This window comes from Hemiscyllium ocellatum, chromosome 25 (genome assembly GCF_020745735.1).
Source record: "Hemiscyllium ocellatum isolate sHemOce1 chromosome 25, sHemOce1.pat.X.cur, whole genome shotgun sequence".
Classification (NCBI taxonomy): Eukaryota; Metazoa; Chordata; class Chondrichthyes; order Orectolobiformes; family Hemiscylliidae; genus Hemiscyllium; species Hemiscyllium ocellatum.
The window spans coordinates 50,179,394-50,197,033 of record NC_083425.1 but is presented as its reverse complement, the minus strand read 5'-3'; the positions used below and the strand labels follow the sequence as shown (position 1 = coordinate 50,197,033).

The window sequence follows — 17,640 nt, the reverse complement described above, 5'->3', positions numbered from 1 at the left end:
AAATTTCATTTTCTTAAGGTTCCATGTGTGATAATTATACTTGAGAAATGGTACACTTTACATTTTTGGTTACTCAGTATTAACAGTTTGATATAGAGTTTTTACTGAACTCTGTCAATGTATCTTTCCTGCAACAGCACAATTATGTTTCAAACTCTTTCACTGACCTCTCTGATTCAGACTGGTGTCAATTAAAGTCAGATTAGTGCCAATTTAATCCTGCAGACTCAGCTCACTGCCCACTCATTTCTCTTGGCCAATGTTCACTATGAAGTAAATCCAAGAGATGGTTATAAACTAAATAAAAACTAAAGCAAGTAACAAGCCCTTGATGACATGACTGCACCTCTTACAAAATAATGGCTCCAAGAACAAATTTACAAATGGGAAAGGGAGGCTTTCTTTTGCTACTTTTATTTAATATTGGCTTTGATTTCAAATGAATTTCAGAAGTCTATGTCAATTTAACTTGGAAACTTATTTACGAGGTGACCAACACAAATTATTGTAATTTTCTTTCTTGAAGCGAACTAATTATTCAAAGCAAACAACAAAAACTGAAAATACTGAAAAAGCTCAACAGGTCTGCCAGCGTCTGTGCAAAGAAATTAGAATTAACGTTTCAGCTCATGTGACCCTTCCTGAGAACCTCAGAGCTGCTGTTCTGAGGAAGGGTCATTCGACCCAAAACATTAACTCTGCCAGACCTGAAAATGTGTTGCTGGTTAAAGCACAGCAGGTCAGGCAGCATCCAAGGAACAGGAAATTCGACGTTTCGGGCCAGATTCCTGATGAAGGGCTCTGGCCCGAAACGTCGAATTTCCTGTTCCTTGGATGCTGCCTGACCTGCTGTGCTTTAACTAGCAACACATTTTCAGCTCTGATCTCCAGCATCTGCAGACCTCACTTTTTACTCTGCCAGACCTGCTGAGTTTCTCCATAAATTTCTGTTTTGGTTTCTGATTTACAACAACCTCAGTTCTTTGGGTTTCTAATTATTCACAGTGTTGCTTATTATAAGTTTCTGGCATTGATAAGATATAAAATCTACCTGGTTACATTCTTCTTTCAAGTATGATATATCCTCTGTTCGAGATATTGGTTACCACAATATTACCATGTGATGCAAATAGTTGCGATATTTAGTGCAAAGTTTTGATAAAACTTAAATGATTTTTAAAGCATTTTTCTGCAATTAACTATGTCTTTTGCACTGTGTCTGAAGTACTTAAGTTGAGCTTCTTTTAGTCACCTCAATGTCGACACCATGTTTGTTTCACTTCAGGAGGTCCAGAAGCGGGAGGATGCGAGTGGGCAGTTAAGCTGTATTCAGCTGCCTGTCGACTCGTCTGGGGTACGTAACTCTTCACCATCAATTCACATCCACAATGTTTCTACATGAAAACAGCAGAGACCAGAGAGTGGGGGGAAGCAAAGTTCAGCAACCTTGTGGGCTACTGTTTAAGAAAGAATTGCGTTTATCCATTGATTTTTCTCTTATGCATTCCTTCAATAGATCTGAGTGAAAGCTAAGTCATTTTCTCTGACTGTGGAAACAGTCAAGGATTGACTTTCTTTCCTGATTGAAGATGGTTCCCTCTGCAGGGTTCCTTTCAGAGATTTGTTTTGGACAGACTGAGAGGATCAATGCTAAAGAAATAGTTTTCTTTATCAGATTGAATTTGATCTGAATGTGCAATCATATATCTGTGATTATAATGAGCAGGGTATTATTTCCTCTATTTTTAAAATGGTGTTTCAGTGTTCACCTTGATGGCCAACTTAAGGGTAAATAACCTCAGAAATGGTTAGTTTGCTGGTTTATTCCCTGCAGCATACAGAAGAGCGAGGATATGAGGATTTTATGGATTGAATGAGAATGAAAGAGTGAATTGAAATGCAGCAACTAGGCTTATACTCCCTTTGAGTATAGAATGAATGAGCCGATCAAGATGGCTAAAACGTTTAAGTGATTATAAAACTCCAATGCAGTAGGAATATTTGCTAGGGAATCATGAACGATGGAAAATTGTCTTAAAAATTAGAGTCAGGGCATTCAAGGGTGAATCAGGTAAAAGAATATTTAGAGTAAAGACAGTGGAAATATTGCAGATGGAATATGGAATTGTCTCCCTGAAAAAGACTGAGTGTGTTGGGACTATTGTAGCTCCAGGCCTGTGATTGATAGTTTTCTGTTGGCTACAGGTGCAGGTAAATAAGTCTAAGGTGCAGATCAGGAATGACTTAATTGAATGGCTGAGCAGGTTTGAGGGGCTGAATGGCCTCCTCTTGTTCTGATGTTCCAACAAAGGAAGGTAACTGCACAACACTTCTTTTTCCTTGTCAATATATTTGATGACATAATGGAAGCTTGAACATGAATGTAAGAGAGAGAGAATAGAAAGACAAATTGTACCAGGACATCTCGTGGCAGCTACCAGATTCCCCATAGTCTAAAACATGTTCCTCAAGCACTGGTTCAGAATTAGATGTGAAGTGCCCTCTACTCTATTCCAATGACATACATACCTTCCTAAGACAGTACAATTTTTCAATCATAACAGCAGCCATTCTGTGACCCCCTTGAGTAAGACTGTTTCATTTGACGCTAAATGTACCCGTATCCACTGGTCTCTGTTCACTGACATTTAATTGTACCCGAGCACACACTCATTTCATGTAGTCAACTTGCCTTTTGAACTTAAGAGAATATAACGTACAAGGTTTTGTTGCTTGCTTGCTGTATATGGATTTTGGATTGGTACAAGATGTTGTAATGTAGGTGCAGTCTCTCTTGAGTGAGTGATGTAAAGATGGAACACTGACTTGAGCAGTAATAGCTCCTGCAGCATTCTAATGGCCATTGTTTTGAGGTGAATCATCCTCAGAAAGCACACCATGTGGCTTTGCGTTACCTTAAATCTTAGGTCCTCCAAAGGCTGCCAGAGAAGCAATGACATATTCCACCCATTGTCAAGGATATTTATGGGACATTGCTGGCCACAATGAGTCATACTCCTTCCCTCCATCATAAGGTCAGGGGTAGGGATGTTCGCTGGCAACTTCACCATGTTCAGCAACATTTGCAGGTCTTCAGAAACTGAAGCAGTCCACTACCAAATGCCACAAAACCTGGACAATATCCAAATTTGGACCGATAAGTGACATGTAATATACATACCACACAAAATGACCATCTCCAATAAAATAATAAATAAATAATAACCTAATTCCTAGTCACTTGGAAATGACTGCCAGACTACTCCAACCTCTTGGCACCATGGTAGCCCACAAACCCACTAACACACTAAAACAGCAGCTAATGAACTCGATAGACCCTATACAGGCAACAAGCAAAGCATGTACAAAATACCATGCAAGAACTGTAACAAACAATACATCAAATAAACAGGCAAAAAACTAGCCACTAGGATACATGAATGTCAACTAGCCACAAAAAGACATGAACCACTCTCACTAGTATCTTTACGTACAAATGAGGAAGGACACCACTTCAACTGGGACAACATACGCATCCTAGATCAAGCCAAACAGAGACATGCATGAGAATTCCTAGAAGCATTGCATCCCAACGAGAACTCTATCAACAATCATATCGATTTGGACCCCATCTATCACCCTCTGAGAAAAAGAACAGGAAATGGCATCAGCAACACACGAAATGGCATCACTAACCCATGGAAACCTAAATACATAAATAGAAAGTGGGACATAAGACCAGCACTTCACTAGAGGCTCAATGATGCTGTTACTACTATGGTGATGAAACGTTTGAAAATGAACCTTCCAGCTCAGCGAGTAAAATTATGTCCATTATATCAAATCCTCTCAAAATATATTAAAATTGTCTAGTCCCTAACTTTTTCTCATTTTAAAGATTAGTGTAAAACCTGTGGTCCAGATACAATTCAATTGGTCAAACTACTTGACTTTAAGCAAAACACACTTTATTTTTATACTACACTTAAAATACAGACAAAATAAAAATAAAAGAATTGGCTTGACTGTAACTCTATCAAAATGCTTAACAAAATAATATGTTGATCAACTATTACTAATAAACTGTTCCAATGTAATAGCATCCCATTAGCACACCCTTGGTAAAGGCAAATTCAGTGAAATAGATTGTCTCACATACAATTCTAGCAGCAGGAAGAGGACCCCAGCTTTTAACTATAACAGAGAGAGGAATATGAGCTTCCACACCCAGCTTTAAGACCCTGAAAACTGCAGAAAGCTAAAATTAAACACCCTGGTTCTGTCGGAGCTTGACCACGCCCATTCAGGCTTCTTCTATTGTTCCCGCTTTAAAAAAACCCAAGGCCTCACAAGCTGTTTATTTTAATGGTTTTGATCAGACTGCATTTCACCTTTGTCTCAACCTTTCTTCATGGAACAAACAGGATAAAGTACACCTTTTAAAGCCATAGTATCATCACAATTATCATCATTGAATCCCCTGATATCTAGGGATTATCATTGTTCAGAAATTAAAACAGACCAGCCAAATAAAAGAAGCAGCTGCAGGGGCAACTCAGAGCCTAGGAATACTGTGGTGAGTAACTGTGAGTAATTCCTGACTCCCCAAAGCCAATCCACCGTCTACAAATGGATAGGAGTGTGATAGAATACACCCTACTTCCCTTGATGAGTGCATCTCCACCATCTCCAAGAAACTCAACACCATTGAGGACAAAAGAGGTTTTCTGATTTGAATGTATGGCATCCATGACCTCAGCATTTCTTCCCTTCCCACAGAGACACAGTGGTAGCAGTGTATAAAACTGCAAATCTAAACTTCCACAAATGACACCTTCCAAACCCAAGACCACTACTACTCAGGATGGCGAGAGCAACAGATATATGGGAACCACCATCACCTGCAAGTTTCGCTCCAAGCCACTCACCATCCTGACTTGTAATATTTTTATTCTATTTGTTCCTGAGAACATTGCTTACTGGGTTAGTATTTATTACCTACCCGTAATAGCCCTTGTGAGCTGTCTTCCTGAATGGCCACAGTCCATGGGCTATGGTGCTGTTAGGAAGGAGTCCCATGCATTTGATCCAGAGATATTCCTGCCTTTAATCCAAATTGCACAACCTTTTGTGGCCTTGATGACTTATGATGTATAGTCAAGGAAGTGAGTAGTTCATTTATAAATACTTCTAATCAATGTGTTCAGACATATTGTTTTGAAACACTCTGGAGCAGGTGGGACTTGAACCCAAGCTTTCTGGCCTAGAGCTAAGAACAATACTACTGCACTACAAAAACCCTCTTAAGAGTTGAGCACCAATTAACAGTTCTGAGCCGAACTGAAGATAAGTCAAACCAGACTTAAATCGTCTACTTTGTTCGTGATACTGCCAGAACTGCTGAGTTTCTCCAGCATTTTCCAAGTTTGTTTCAGATTTCCACAGTATTTTGTCTTTATTCATTAAAAAGGTTCACGAGGCTAGACATAAAAAAGATATTTCTGTTTTCCGGGAGTCCAAAATGACAGGTTAGAAGAATAAGACAGTTATACATACAGTCAAGAGTCTTCCCAGAATATTCTTTATGCAGAGACAGATGAGAATTTAGAGTTTGTGATCACTTGGAGTTGGTTGAGACAAATAGCATAAATGGATTAAGAGTAAACCAGATAAATACAGGAAGGAGCAAAGAATAGAAGGATCTTCTGGTGGGGTTAGATGAAGTTGAGTGAGTTGAGTCTAATATGAAATATAAGCACTGGTATGGATCACTTGGGCTGAGTGCCCTTTCTTCTTTTCTATAAATTTGATGCAACAGGTGTATGTCAATATTATAATCAGCCTTTGTCGAAAGATGGTCATCTAATTCACTGCCAGAATTCTTATTTATTCATTTGTCATGTTCTGTCGTCACTCCCTGCAGTGATTCACTTGGCTCTTGACTCTAAGTCAAGGAGTTGACTGCTCAGCAGTGATTGCTTTTAATCAAAAGGATTCATGTCACTCTAATAGCAATGATTATCTTATTAGTGACAATGAGAAACAAAGCTCAACTGGACACAGTTATGCAGTACAGTTTTTTAATAAAAGAGCAAGTGCCCACTTCTACGATTCCCTCATCGGAAGCAATGATCTATCGGTTTAACGTTGTCGTTAAAAAGTGTGATGCTGAAAATGCTCAGCCAGTCAGGCAGCATCCAAGGAGCAGGAGAGTCAATGTTTCAAGCATAAGCTCTTCATCAGGAAACAGGGGTAGCCCAACAGGGCTGAGAGATAAATGGGAGATGGGGGTGGGGCTAGGGGGAAGATAGCTGAGAATGCGATAGAGTGATGGAATTGGGGCGAAAGTGATAGGTCGGACAGGGGGGTGGAGTGGATAGGTGGGAAGGAAGATGGACAGATAGGACAGATCAAGTGGGTGGTGCCGAGTTGGAAGGTTGGATCTGGGATAGGATGGGAGCTGGGGAAATGAGGTAACTGGTGAAATCAACATTAACCCCATGTGGTTGGAGGGTCCCAAGGCAGAAGATAAGGAGTTCTTCCTCCAGGCATCGGGTGGTAAGGGTTTGGTGGTGGAGGCGGCTCAGGACCTACATGTCCTTGATGGAGTGGGAGGGGGAGTGAAAGTGGTTCAGCCACAGGACGGTAGGGTTGTTTAGTTCATGTGTCCCAGAGATGTTCTCTGCAGCGTTCTGCAAGTAGGCGTCCTGTCTACCCAATATACAGGAGACCACATCAGGAGCCACGGATACAGTAGATGGGATGTGTGGAAGTGCAGGTAAATCTCTGGTGGATGTGGAAGGCTCCAGTGGGGCCTTGGACAAGGTGAGGGAGGAAGTGTGGGCACAGGTTTTGCACTTCTTGCGGTGGCAGGAGAAGGTGCCACGAGGGGACGGTGGGTTGGTAGAGAGTGTGGACCTAACAAGGGAGTCGTGGAAGGTTCAACAGTTGACCATGTGATCACAAGCTTATCACACAGACTGCATCAAAGATTCTATGGATGTTTTGACTCATAAATTGGACTCCAAAAGGAAAAAAATCCTGTCCAGATCCATCAGATTAAAAGTATCAAACGTCAATCTATATATTATGGCAGCAGACTGATGACTGAGAGCAACTCGTTGAACGTTTCAGGTGCAGAATAATTCCCATGAAGCTTGACACAAATAAGATAATGGTCTATGTTTACCAAGATCTGATTTCCACTATGCTTCGTATGAAACATATCCCTTTGGTTGATTCCCCTACAGTTGGCACAACTATGATTGCCAGGTACATTTCAATAAACGAGCTAAGGCAAGTCCCAGATTACAGTAGGAATGCACATGGCACTGATAGAGCCACATCTTGGATACCATGTACAGCATTGGTCCCCTCATTTAAGGAAGTATATAAATACATTGGAGCTGAAAATGTGTTGCTGGTCAAAGCACAGCAGGCCAGGCAGCATCTCAGGAATAGAGAATTCGACGTTTCGAGCGTAAGCCCTTCATCAGGGCTTATGCTCGAAATGTCGAATTCTCTATTCCTGAGATGCTGCCTGGCCTGCTGTGCTTTGACCAGCAACACATTTTCAGCTGTGATCTCCAGCATCTGCAGACCTCATTTTTTACTATAAATACATTGGAGGCAAGTCAGAGAAGGCTTACCAAATTAATACTTGGAATGAGAAGGTTTTCTTACGAGGAAAGGTGTAACAGGCTAAACCTGTATCAAGTAGAAAGTGAGGTCTGCAGATGCTGGAGATCAGAGCTGAAAATGTGTTGCTGGAAAAGCGCAGCAGGTCGGGCAGCATGCAAGGAACAGGAGAATCGACATTTCGGGCATAAGCCCTTCTTCAGGATCTCCAGCATCTGCAGACCTCACTTTCTCCTCGAAGATTTTAACCTACTGCGAATCCTCTTGCAAGGATGCCTTCTTTGAAGAAGCTCTCTTCCTCCCATTCCTGAAGAAGGGCTTATGCCCGAAATGTCGAATCTCCTGTTCCTTGGATGCTGCCTAAACCTGTATCAACTCCAACATGGATAACTCCTACTCCTAGTTCTTATGTTTATATGTAAGATCTTCCTTGACCACACCTTCTTCCTCATCTATGTGTCAGGTGGCTTGTCCTATATCCAGTTATTGATGATCAGTTCAGTCCCTTTAAACACCAAGACGACCAAAGCGTCCACTCTGACCTCAGCATCTCATCATTTAATGCAGCCAGTGGCAGAGGCTGAACCAAATTACATGAAATTCCAACCTCATATTCATCCATTACAAAGACAGCCTACTTTCACCTCCAGATCATCAGATATCTCTGCCCCTGTCTCAGCCAGTCTACTACCAGAAGTCTCATCCTTGCAAGCTCACCTCACTCCAATGATCTAGAACAGCAAAGTGTATAATGATAACTGTGTATAATTGTGTGATGATGTCAGAGTCAATAATTATTGAGAGATCAGGAAGAAAGTACTGTAAACGTCCCAACAGACATTAAGAGAATGTGTCTATCTGCTGAAATATCTATATATAGAGTACTTCCCGAAAGTACCTTGTACTCAAGGAAGTATTTGAGAGACTAAGGATAATTAAACCCCTTAGGCATGAGTTTTTATTTATTCACAGAATGTGGCCATTACTGGATCTGCCAGCATTTATTTCCTGTCTTTAGTTGCTCTTAAGAAAGCAAGTCAGTTGCCTTCTTGAACCACTCTGTTTAGCCATGCTAAATTGCCCCACAGTATCCAGGGATGTGCAGGCTAGGTGGGTCAGCCAGGATAAATGTAGGGTTATGGGATCAGGCGGGATGCTCCTCAGAGGATCCTGTAGCCCGGTTGGGCCAATGACCTATTTCCGTACTGTGGAATTCTATGATTCTATCATAAGGCATAGAGATATTAACTTCACATGGGAATACAGAATGTTGGACATTACCATAAACTGGAACCATGTTGATTTGAAAAATAAGCTTGTGATGCTCACATCTCAAAAACATTTTTAAAAAAGCACTAAAAAATATTACTTCTCTAAGGGTAGTCGGTTTTCAGATTGGCTTACCAAACCTAGGTTCAAGATCAAAATGGCCAAGGTATTGACAGTTCTAACTATTGGGTTTGTTGGAAGGATTATTTGGAACAAGCTTTTTTCTAACCTTCAGCTTTTGTTTCAAATCTTTGAAATGTAAAGGTTTAACTTTGTTTACTTGTCCCCACACCAACCATCTCTTGCCACTCCACTGCCTGTCCAGTATTCCAAAGTAACTGTAACATGACAGACTAAATTACTCCAGTTCAGTAACACCTTTGACTTCAAATGAACTTCCCGTGAGTATGAAACCTGACACAGTTTGAATACGTTCTTTTCATCCTCAGAGCACGTCATGAACTGAAAAGATTATTGTTGGCTTTACACTTTTATCCCTGATTACTGAAACTTTATTTTCTACTAACACTGTGCCAGAGATTGGGCTTCCTGTAGTTACCATTTTGTTCTCAGTTTTAATAAATATCGCAGGACACAACACCATAACTTAATTAGCATGCATCCAAGGGAAACTGTGCATCTGTTTGCTAACAGATCGCAGTTTTCTCCTTTGAACTCTCTCCTTTGAGTTAACATGCAATCAGACAATGCAATTGGTCTTCCTATCAAGGTAGGCTGTGTAAAAATAGTATTCACAGTCATGACCGAAACACATGCTGAGGAACACTCATACTTTATTCCAATGCGTTAATAGATACATTTTGGCTGCACAGCAGGTCCTGCAGTCCTACTGATTTACCTTAGAGAGTACAGAGGACAAGTAACGAAGAGATTAGATGAAAAAATAAAGAATAGCTTTATTATCTTGTCATAAATTGCCCTTGCTGTTTTATAACTGGCTGGGAAACAAAACAGGTATTTGTAGAGAGTGAATGTGCAAGTGCCAAGGTAGAGGATAATGCCATTTTACAATAGTAATCAGAAAGAAAGCATTGCATGAAACACTTCCAAATGTGTTATGGTAGGCTGCCCACTGCATTATTTAAGCCACTTCTTAGTTCTGTAAGAAAGAAAACCCCCAGTCTGACGACCAGGATGACTCTCTTCATACCAAGAACATTTGCTTCACGATTTACAGAGTGCTCTTCTCTGGGCATATAATTGCCAAAGAATCTGAAGAGATGTATGTTGCTTGGTGATCTGCTATCAATTTCTGGGCATTTATAATCACAGAGTTGCCTGAGATCGTCCATAAATCCTATAACTCTGACAGAAGAAAGAAATATAAAACAATAGAGGTCCATCTCCAAGTATTCAGATTTATCATACAGGAAGAAGATTGACTATATTAATTATTGTTACACATTTGTGTAAAACAGACATCAATTGAGAGGACCCAAGAGAGGATTTAGAAACATTTGGAGTGTGTTTTGAAACCCAGCAGTACAGGGGAGAGTTTGACTTTCTTCTTTGACATTCCTAACCAAATAAGCTGTGTGTCCTTTACCTAATGGACCATTGTTCCATTTCTTTTTCTGCCAAGATCACAGGGGGTTCTGTCAGTGCAAACATAACATAGTCCTCTCTGAACACTTAGATTTCCTGTGCAATTTCTAAGTCCTACACAATATAAAGGAATGAACAATTGTATTGCATAATTAATTTTCCTAGCATTGACTAAAATTTTGTTTCATAAATCATTTTGCCTTGCTCAGAAAGACGAAGAGGAACACAGACCACAGGTAAATATTTTAACCTTAGTGCCATCATTCCCTGCTTGACAGCCAACTGTAGATGTGGCTCTGGAAAAGCACAGCAGGTCAGGCAGTGTCTGAGTAGCAGGAAATTGACGTTTTAGGCATAAGCCCTTCATCATTCCTGATGAAGGCCTTATGCCCAAAACGTCAATTCTCCTGCTGCTTGGATGCTGCCTGACTTGCTGTGCTTTTCTAGCGCCACATTTTTTGACTCTGATCTCCAACATCTGCAGTCCTCACTTTCTCCTAGCTGAATGTAGATGCTAGGTTGATAAGGGTGGGGGTCATATTGGCTTCTTGCTGCCATGATGTTCTTGCAGTAGTTAGAGGGAGATTGTTGGTGCTCTTGATGGTTGAGGTTGGCTGTCATTCTCTGTCTCGCTGCTTTCCTTTATTGCAGTTTCTGGGCTATAGAAGTCTGAAGGTCTTCATTTCTTCTCTTGCTTTCATGTTTGGATCACAAGTGACCAAAGGTCACAACTTCCCCAGTGTCTTTTAAAGTGCAATAACTGATGCAACAATTATGCCTTTGGCAGTCATAAGCAACTTTATGTTTGTAAAGAAATTATGATTTTGCTTGTCTGAAAGCCCATAGGAAACTTGTCAGCAATTGCAACGAAGATAATAATCAGAATTAACATGGAATATAAAGCTTGTCTTGGTCATAGTGACTGTACAACTATCATCAATGGTTTTAAAATATTATCTGGTTCACTAATCTCTTTAATGAAGGAAATTTACTGTCCTTACCTACTGGCCTATGTGGCAATCCAAGCCCACGGTTATGTGATCGACTCTTAATTGCCTTCCAAAATGGTCTTGCAGGTCATTCAATTCAAGGGTAATTAGGGATAGACAACAAACTCTGGCTTTTCCAGCTATACCCATATCCCATGAAAGAATAAAGAAAAAGATGTCAGAATTCACAAGGACTCTGTAAATCTAAACTTAGTGCTGTATAACAAATTCCCCAGTAGATTGACAAATTAAGATTGAAGCAAAATGAACTGTAGCAGTATACAAATAAACCCATTGTGATAGATAATTGGATGCAATGTTTGTTGATTATAACACATGCTATGACAAACTACAAACCCAAAGTAGGTGAATTTGTTTATTGCGACTCAAATCCTTTGAATTTTGGATTATATGTTGTCCATCTAAACAAGTGATGAGAGGAATTCCCTTTCTGTGGAGTATCAGTAATGCAGAGTGACACTAATAGCATGGGTTCAATTCCTGTACTAGCTGAGGTTACCATGAAGGCGCTGTCTTCTCAATCTGTCCCCTCGCCTGGGGCATGGTGACCATCAGGATAAACTCACCACCAGTCATCTCTTTCTCTACTGAAAGAACAACCTATGGTACTCTGGGTTTATGGTGACTTTATCTTAATTATCAATGGCATTATCTACACCCTATCATGGTGACGATTTAGACTTGATCAGTGTCAATATTAAAAATAGGTTTTTCGTTGAAAAGAAACTTTTTCCTTGTAATTGACTGTCACTAATCTAACTAACAAGTTTGGTTGTATGAGCTAGAGGGGGCACGTACAGACTTTGGGAATTAAGAGATGTATTGGTGTGTGAGCTCAGAGAATTATCACACTTCACTTGGTATGCTGGAAATCCAACTCTATTCCCGATTAATTACAAACATTAAAATGATTGCACAATATTCCCCGATTTACCTGATTTTCAAACCCAGGTTCATAGAAAGCACAGATCAGGTTTCTATACTGAAGAATGCTTTATAATAAGTTTTTAGCCCCTAGCTGCAGGTAAGCTGTTTGCAGATAACACTACTATTTAAAACTCTAATCCCATTCAAACACACAGTCAGATATATAGACAGGGAAGGGAACATGGGTAGATGGGAAAAATCTGAACAGATAGTTCAGTATTCTTTGTCTATAATTTGTAAGTTAGCTCTTGTTGATCTGAGTTGGTTCTTCTTGATCTGAAAGATTTTTCATGGCTTCCTTTTTCTGAATGCTTCTATTGCTTTGCAAAGGATACACAGTGGCTGGTTTATTTGTAAAATATTTTGGACTCATCCATTAAAAGCCACATCTTACATTAACTTCTGAATGAATGATTAACTGGTTCTCTTCAAATTTAAATGGAACATTTGAGATCAAAAGCTTACTGTGAAATTTGTTCCCTACTCCAAGCTGTTCAGTTACTTGACGCCCTATAGATCATAGAATAGAATCCCTACAGTGTGGAAACAAGCCCTTCAATCCAACAAGTCCACACCGACCCTCTGAAGAGTAACCCAACCCTATATTTCCCTACCCTATATTTACCCCGACTAATGCACCTAACCTACACATCCCTGAACACTATGGGCAATTGAGCATGGTCAATTCACTTAACCTGCACATCTTTGGACTGTGGGAGGAAACTGGAGTATCCGGAGCACCCGGAGGAAACCCACATAGACAAGGGGAGAAGGTGCGAACTCCACACAGACATTCACCTGGAATCGAACCTGACTCCCTCACAGCTGTGAGGCAGGTGAAGCAATGCTAACCACTGAGCCACCATGCTGCCCCATGTCATGGTAGTTAGCAAGCAAACAGCCCTTGTCATCAGTTCAATGCCTGCAATGGCTGAGATCACCATTAATGTCCTGCCTTTTCAATCTTGTTCCTCGTCTGAGGCGTAGTGACCCTCAGAAGATTTTTGAGAGAGCAGCCTTACAGCCCTCTGGGACCATGGTGACTTTACTTTATTTGAATTCTATAAAATCTGGAATAGCAAGTTACCCTAATGGTGACCATGCAATTGTTGTAAATACCCTAATATCCATTACGGAAGGAAATTGCCATCCTTACCCATTCTGACCTACATGTGACTCCAGATGCCTAACAATGTAGTTGATTCTGAATTACCTTCTGGGAAAGTAGGGTTGGGCAATAAATGTTACACTGGGGAGTGACGCCCACATCCCATGAACAAATTTTTTAAAAATGTAGTAGAGTTCACAGAAATAAACTTGGCACAATTTATTCTAAGCCTATTTTTGCTAAGATTCCAATAAGTGCAGATGGTCTTCTATTAAAGTTGCTGATTTGACAGTACAGGGAGGAACGCTGCCATTTTGCTGAGGTATCTTTGAGGAGACTGTGCAAGAAATGACATCGACTGGAAGACACTTGCAATTGTGAAGCCTGAGGAACTGAAAATTATTAAAATGGAGAGATGATGGTATTGTAAATTAACAGCTAGATGGTGACGTAGAAGAGAGAGGTGGAAAGATTGATTACCATTCACTTGATGCCCTCAATGTGAGGTTGTCTGCAGAGTGGCATTGTTACAAGATCATGTCACCCCTAGTCTCAGGAACATCAAAGGGACGTTAAGTAGGGTGCTAGGGGGAGACAATGATCTTAAATCAAAATGGAGAATCAAGAAGACACTTAAATTCATCGTGGACCTCTTCGCAATGTTCAAAACAGCTTTACTCCATATAGATAAATCCTAACCTACCTACAAACTATGCTGCTGCCGCAGATATTGAATGGTCAAAAGTTACAACAAAATCAGCAGAAATGAAAATATGGTGGTAAAAAGCAACACTGGTGTGATATATATTCTACTTTCTGCAAGATGTCTGTTCCTCATCTTGAAATTTTGTGGAAATAATACACAAGTTCCCTGCTTTCGGCCAGGTCTCATTCTCACAAGGCTATACCAAAATACTATTGGTTCACGTCTCATGATAGAAACAGATGTGCAAAATCTAGGTTGATCATGATCAAGGGAGGAAAGGACTGCCTTTCTGGCAAGATATTAAACTAATTGCCCTCTTAATTGGATGTAAAACTTCCATGATTATTTCTAAAAAGGGTTAAGAGCTCTGGCCAATATTTATCCATTGCCTAAAAATTACTGAAAGAGGGTATTTGTTTCTTTTTGTTACATTGCCATTTATTGGATCTTGCTTTGTAGAAATTGGCTCCTGGTTTTCCTGCATATAGAAGTGACAGGGCTTCAATTAAATGTTCATTGGCTCTAAAGCACTTTGGGGCTTCTTTAGGTTGTGAAATCCTCTAGTTTTATGAATTTGTCTTATCTACTAGGTAACGATTTTTTTTCTTACTTTATTGGTAGTGAGCTTTTTTCTTGAACCACTGCAGTAACTGTGCTGTTAGAGAGCGGTTAGTTTCAGGACTTTGACCCAGTAAGAGTGAAGGAACAGCAATATATTTCCAAGTCAGAATGGTGAGTGGCTTGGAGGGGAACCTGCAGTTGGTTGTGTTTCTATGTATCTGCTAGTCTTGTCCTTCCCGATGGTAAGAGGTTACAGATTTGGAAGATTCTGTCTCAATCTTGTCGAGTTCCTCCAAGGTCTATTGTAGATGTTACACACTGTTGCCAATGCTGTTGGTAGAGAAGGCAGAGAATGATGTATGAGACTTCACTTTCTGGAAGGACAGGAGAACCAGGTCTCCGAAAGAGGACTAATAAAAACTGGAATTCATTTTTGTTAAATTGTACTATTAACATGGGATTAACAACAAACACCTGGTGCTGCATGAACTGCTCACAATAAGCATGCTGTAGTAATTGATGCACGGCGAAAGTTAAAATTAAGGAAACTACTTAACATCTTTTTCAACAATGCTTCCAATAATATGGTAAGGACCATAACATTTTCTTTACATTACTGAATCAAAGTTTCTTCTAAGATTTTTAGTTAACATCAATTTCTGTCAGTGACTGGGAACATAAGAGAATTGTGCCCAAATTCCAACCACATTGTGCCTGCAATTTAAAGCCTCTGTTTCACTCTCACCCAAGGGAGATGTCTCGAAGTCGGACTCAGAGGCTGACTTTTTTTGTCAGAGTCTTGAAGATGACAGTGGAAGCAAAAAGGACCTTCCAAACACGACCTGTAAGTTCAGTTGCTGCAAAGTTTTCAGCGAAGGCAGAGATTTGTGTGAATGCTTTAGGTTTGTCATGCATGGTGACAGGTTTATGCATACACAGTTTTTTGACAACAGCATTTCAATGTGATTTAAAAGGTTTATTGTATTAAAACTGATGCAGAGTCTCATTTTCAATTCCTTTAAACTAGCAATCAATCTTCAGTGTAACTTGAATACTTAAAACATGAAACCACATACATTTTGTTTCCTGTTCATTCCTGGGATACGAACATCCCTGACTGGACCAGCATTCATTGCTCATCCCTAATTGCTCTGGAATTATATACTTTATCTGTATATTTAAAATAAAATACTATGCATCATCACATGCAGAAAGTTACAGAAAAGTTGCTTCCTATCTTCCCATATTTTGAGTGAAGATTTTCTATCAGTATTTGCAAATGGTAAAATAATTAAGCTTGTTTGATGTTCCAGTTCTACTCAATAACTTGCTGGGATTCTCTATCCTCCCCTCCCCAATTCTGGATCCACCCATTCCTGCATTCTTCAAGCCCTCACTGAACCATCTGAAGCCTCCATGATGCTAAGTCCTTTTACCACATCAAATTGGCCAGTGAACTGTCCAGGTCAAATTTCCTTGAGCAAACTAAGGAATGGTGGCTCAATGGTTAGCACTGCTGCCAGGGACCCAGGCTTGATTCCACCTTGGCAGTAACTTTGTGGAGTTTGTACATTCTCCCTGTGTCTGCATGGGTTTCCTCCCACAATCCAAAGACGCACAGATTAGATGAATTGGCCATGCTAAATTGCCCAGTGTCCAAGGATGTGCAGGCTAGGTGGATTAGCCATGGGGTATACACGGTTACAGGGATAGAGTTGGGGAACTGGTTTGGGTAGACCAGATAGGCTGAATGGCCTGCGTCCATACTGTTGGGATTCTATTATCCTAACTCTATGAGGCTCCATAGCACCAGTGGGACTTAAACATACAAATAGCTTCAGAGCTGGTGCTTGTTGCCAAGGGCAATATCGGCAGATCACATAGCTGCTGATCAGATAAAGGCACAAGGCAGAACCTGGGTGATTCTGCACAGGAGAATCTAACTCTGAGCCACTCTCCACATTCTGTTGGCTGGTTACAATGCAGCACTCACATAGAGCCAATATGAGGCCTACCTGTTTTATGGTAATTTGATTTCGTGTGAGAGGACACAAGAAGGAAAATTGTGGGTGCTTTTCATGATTTCCCTACAATAATGTAGCAGACCAAAAAACAAATTACTGGCAAAGTACACACCGTCTTTGGATAAATTAACTATTTACATGTGGGGCTGACTCAGAGGACACTTAACGTTTCTAACTTTGTTTGGAGTGTTTTCACCTTACTTCCTACCTTGAATTGCCCCATCCCCCCCCACACCCACCATCGGTCATATCTTAAGCCCATCCTCATGATCCTCCACCTTCCCACAGCCTATCAGCAAGTTCGAATCCCACCAGATTTTCATTGAATTAGAATTCAATGAAAATCTGGAATTAAGAGTCTAATGATGACCATGAATCCATTGCCAATTGTTTGGATAAACATATCTGGTTCATTAATTTAGGGAAGTCTCCTTTAGGAAAGGAAACTGCCACCCTTAACTGGTCTGGCTTACACATTACTCCAGACTCATAGCAGCATGGTTAATTCTTAACAATGGGCAATAAATGCTGACCTAGCCAGTGACACCCTAATCCCATGAATAAATGGGAAAAACACAAAGAAACTCATTACCTCATTGTGCTTTAGTAGTAGTATTCCTACCTCTGAGACTGGTGAGTTGGGTTCAAGACCCACCTGCTCCAGAGAGGAGTAATACCATCTCTGAACAGGTTGATCAGAAAATGACTATTTTTATAATGCTGTCAAAAATATTCAAAGTAAATGCAGGTAACTTGAAAAATCTTTAATGCACTTGTGATATTTATTCTATAGTTTTGCTTGCAACAGCACCCTATGCAGTCTTTGATTGC

The 17,640-nt window shown here is 40.3% G+C and overlaps 1 protein-coding gene and 1 long non-coding RNA gene across 4 annotated transcripts in view; one reads left to right on the top strand and one right to left on the bottom strand.

Moving 5' to 3' along the window:
* Positions 1-17,640, top strand: part of cacna1g (calcium channel, voltage-dependent, T type, alpha 1G subunit) — a 308,065-nt gene that overhangs the window by 157,230 nt on the left and 133,195 nt on the right. For 2 of the 3 annotated variants that reach the window (XM_060844315.1, XM_060844316.1), the window contains exons 13-14: positions 1,286-1,354; positions 15,536-15,629. In XM_060844315.1, coding sequence (XP_060700298.1) covers positions 1,286-1,354; positions 15,536-15,629 — 163 coding nt within the window. The remainder of the gene's footprint in view (positions 1-1,285; positions 1,355-15,535; positions 15,630-17,640) is intronic. The other variant, XM_060844314.1, reaches the window with a different exon arrangement.
* Positions 1-17,640, bottom strand: part of LOC132827675 (uncharacterized) — a 197,622-nt gene that overhangs the window by 109,197 nt on the left and 70,785 nt on the right. The gene's annotated exons all lie outside the window — the stretch shown is intronic.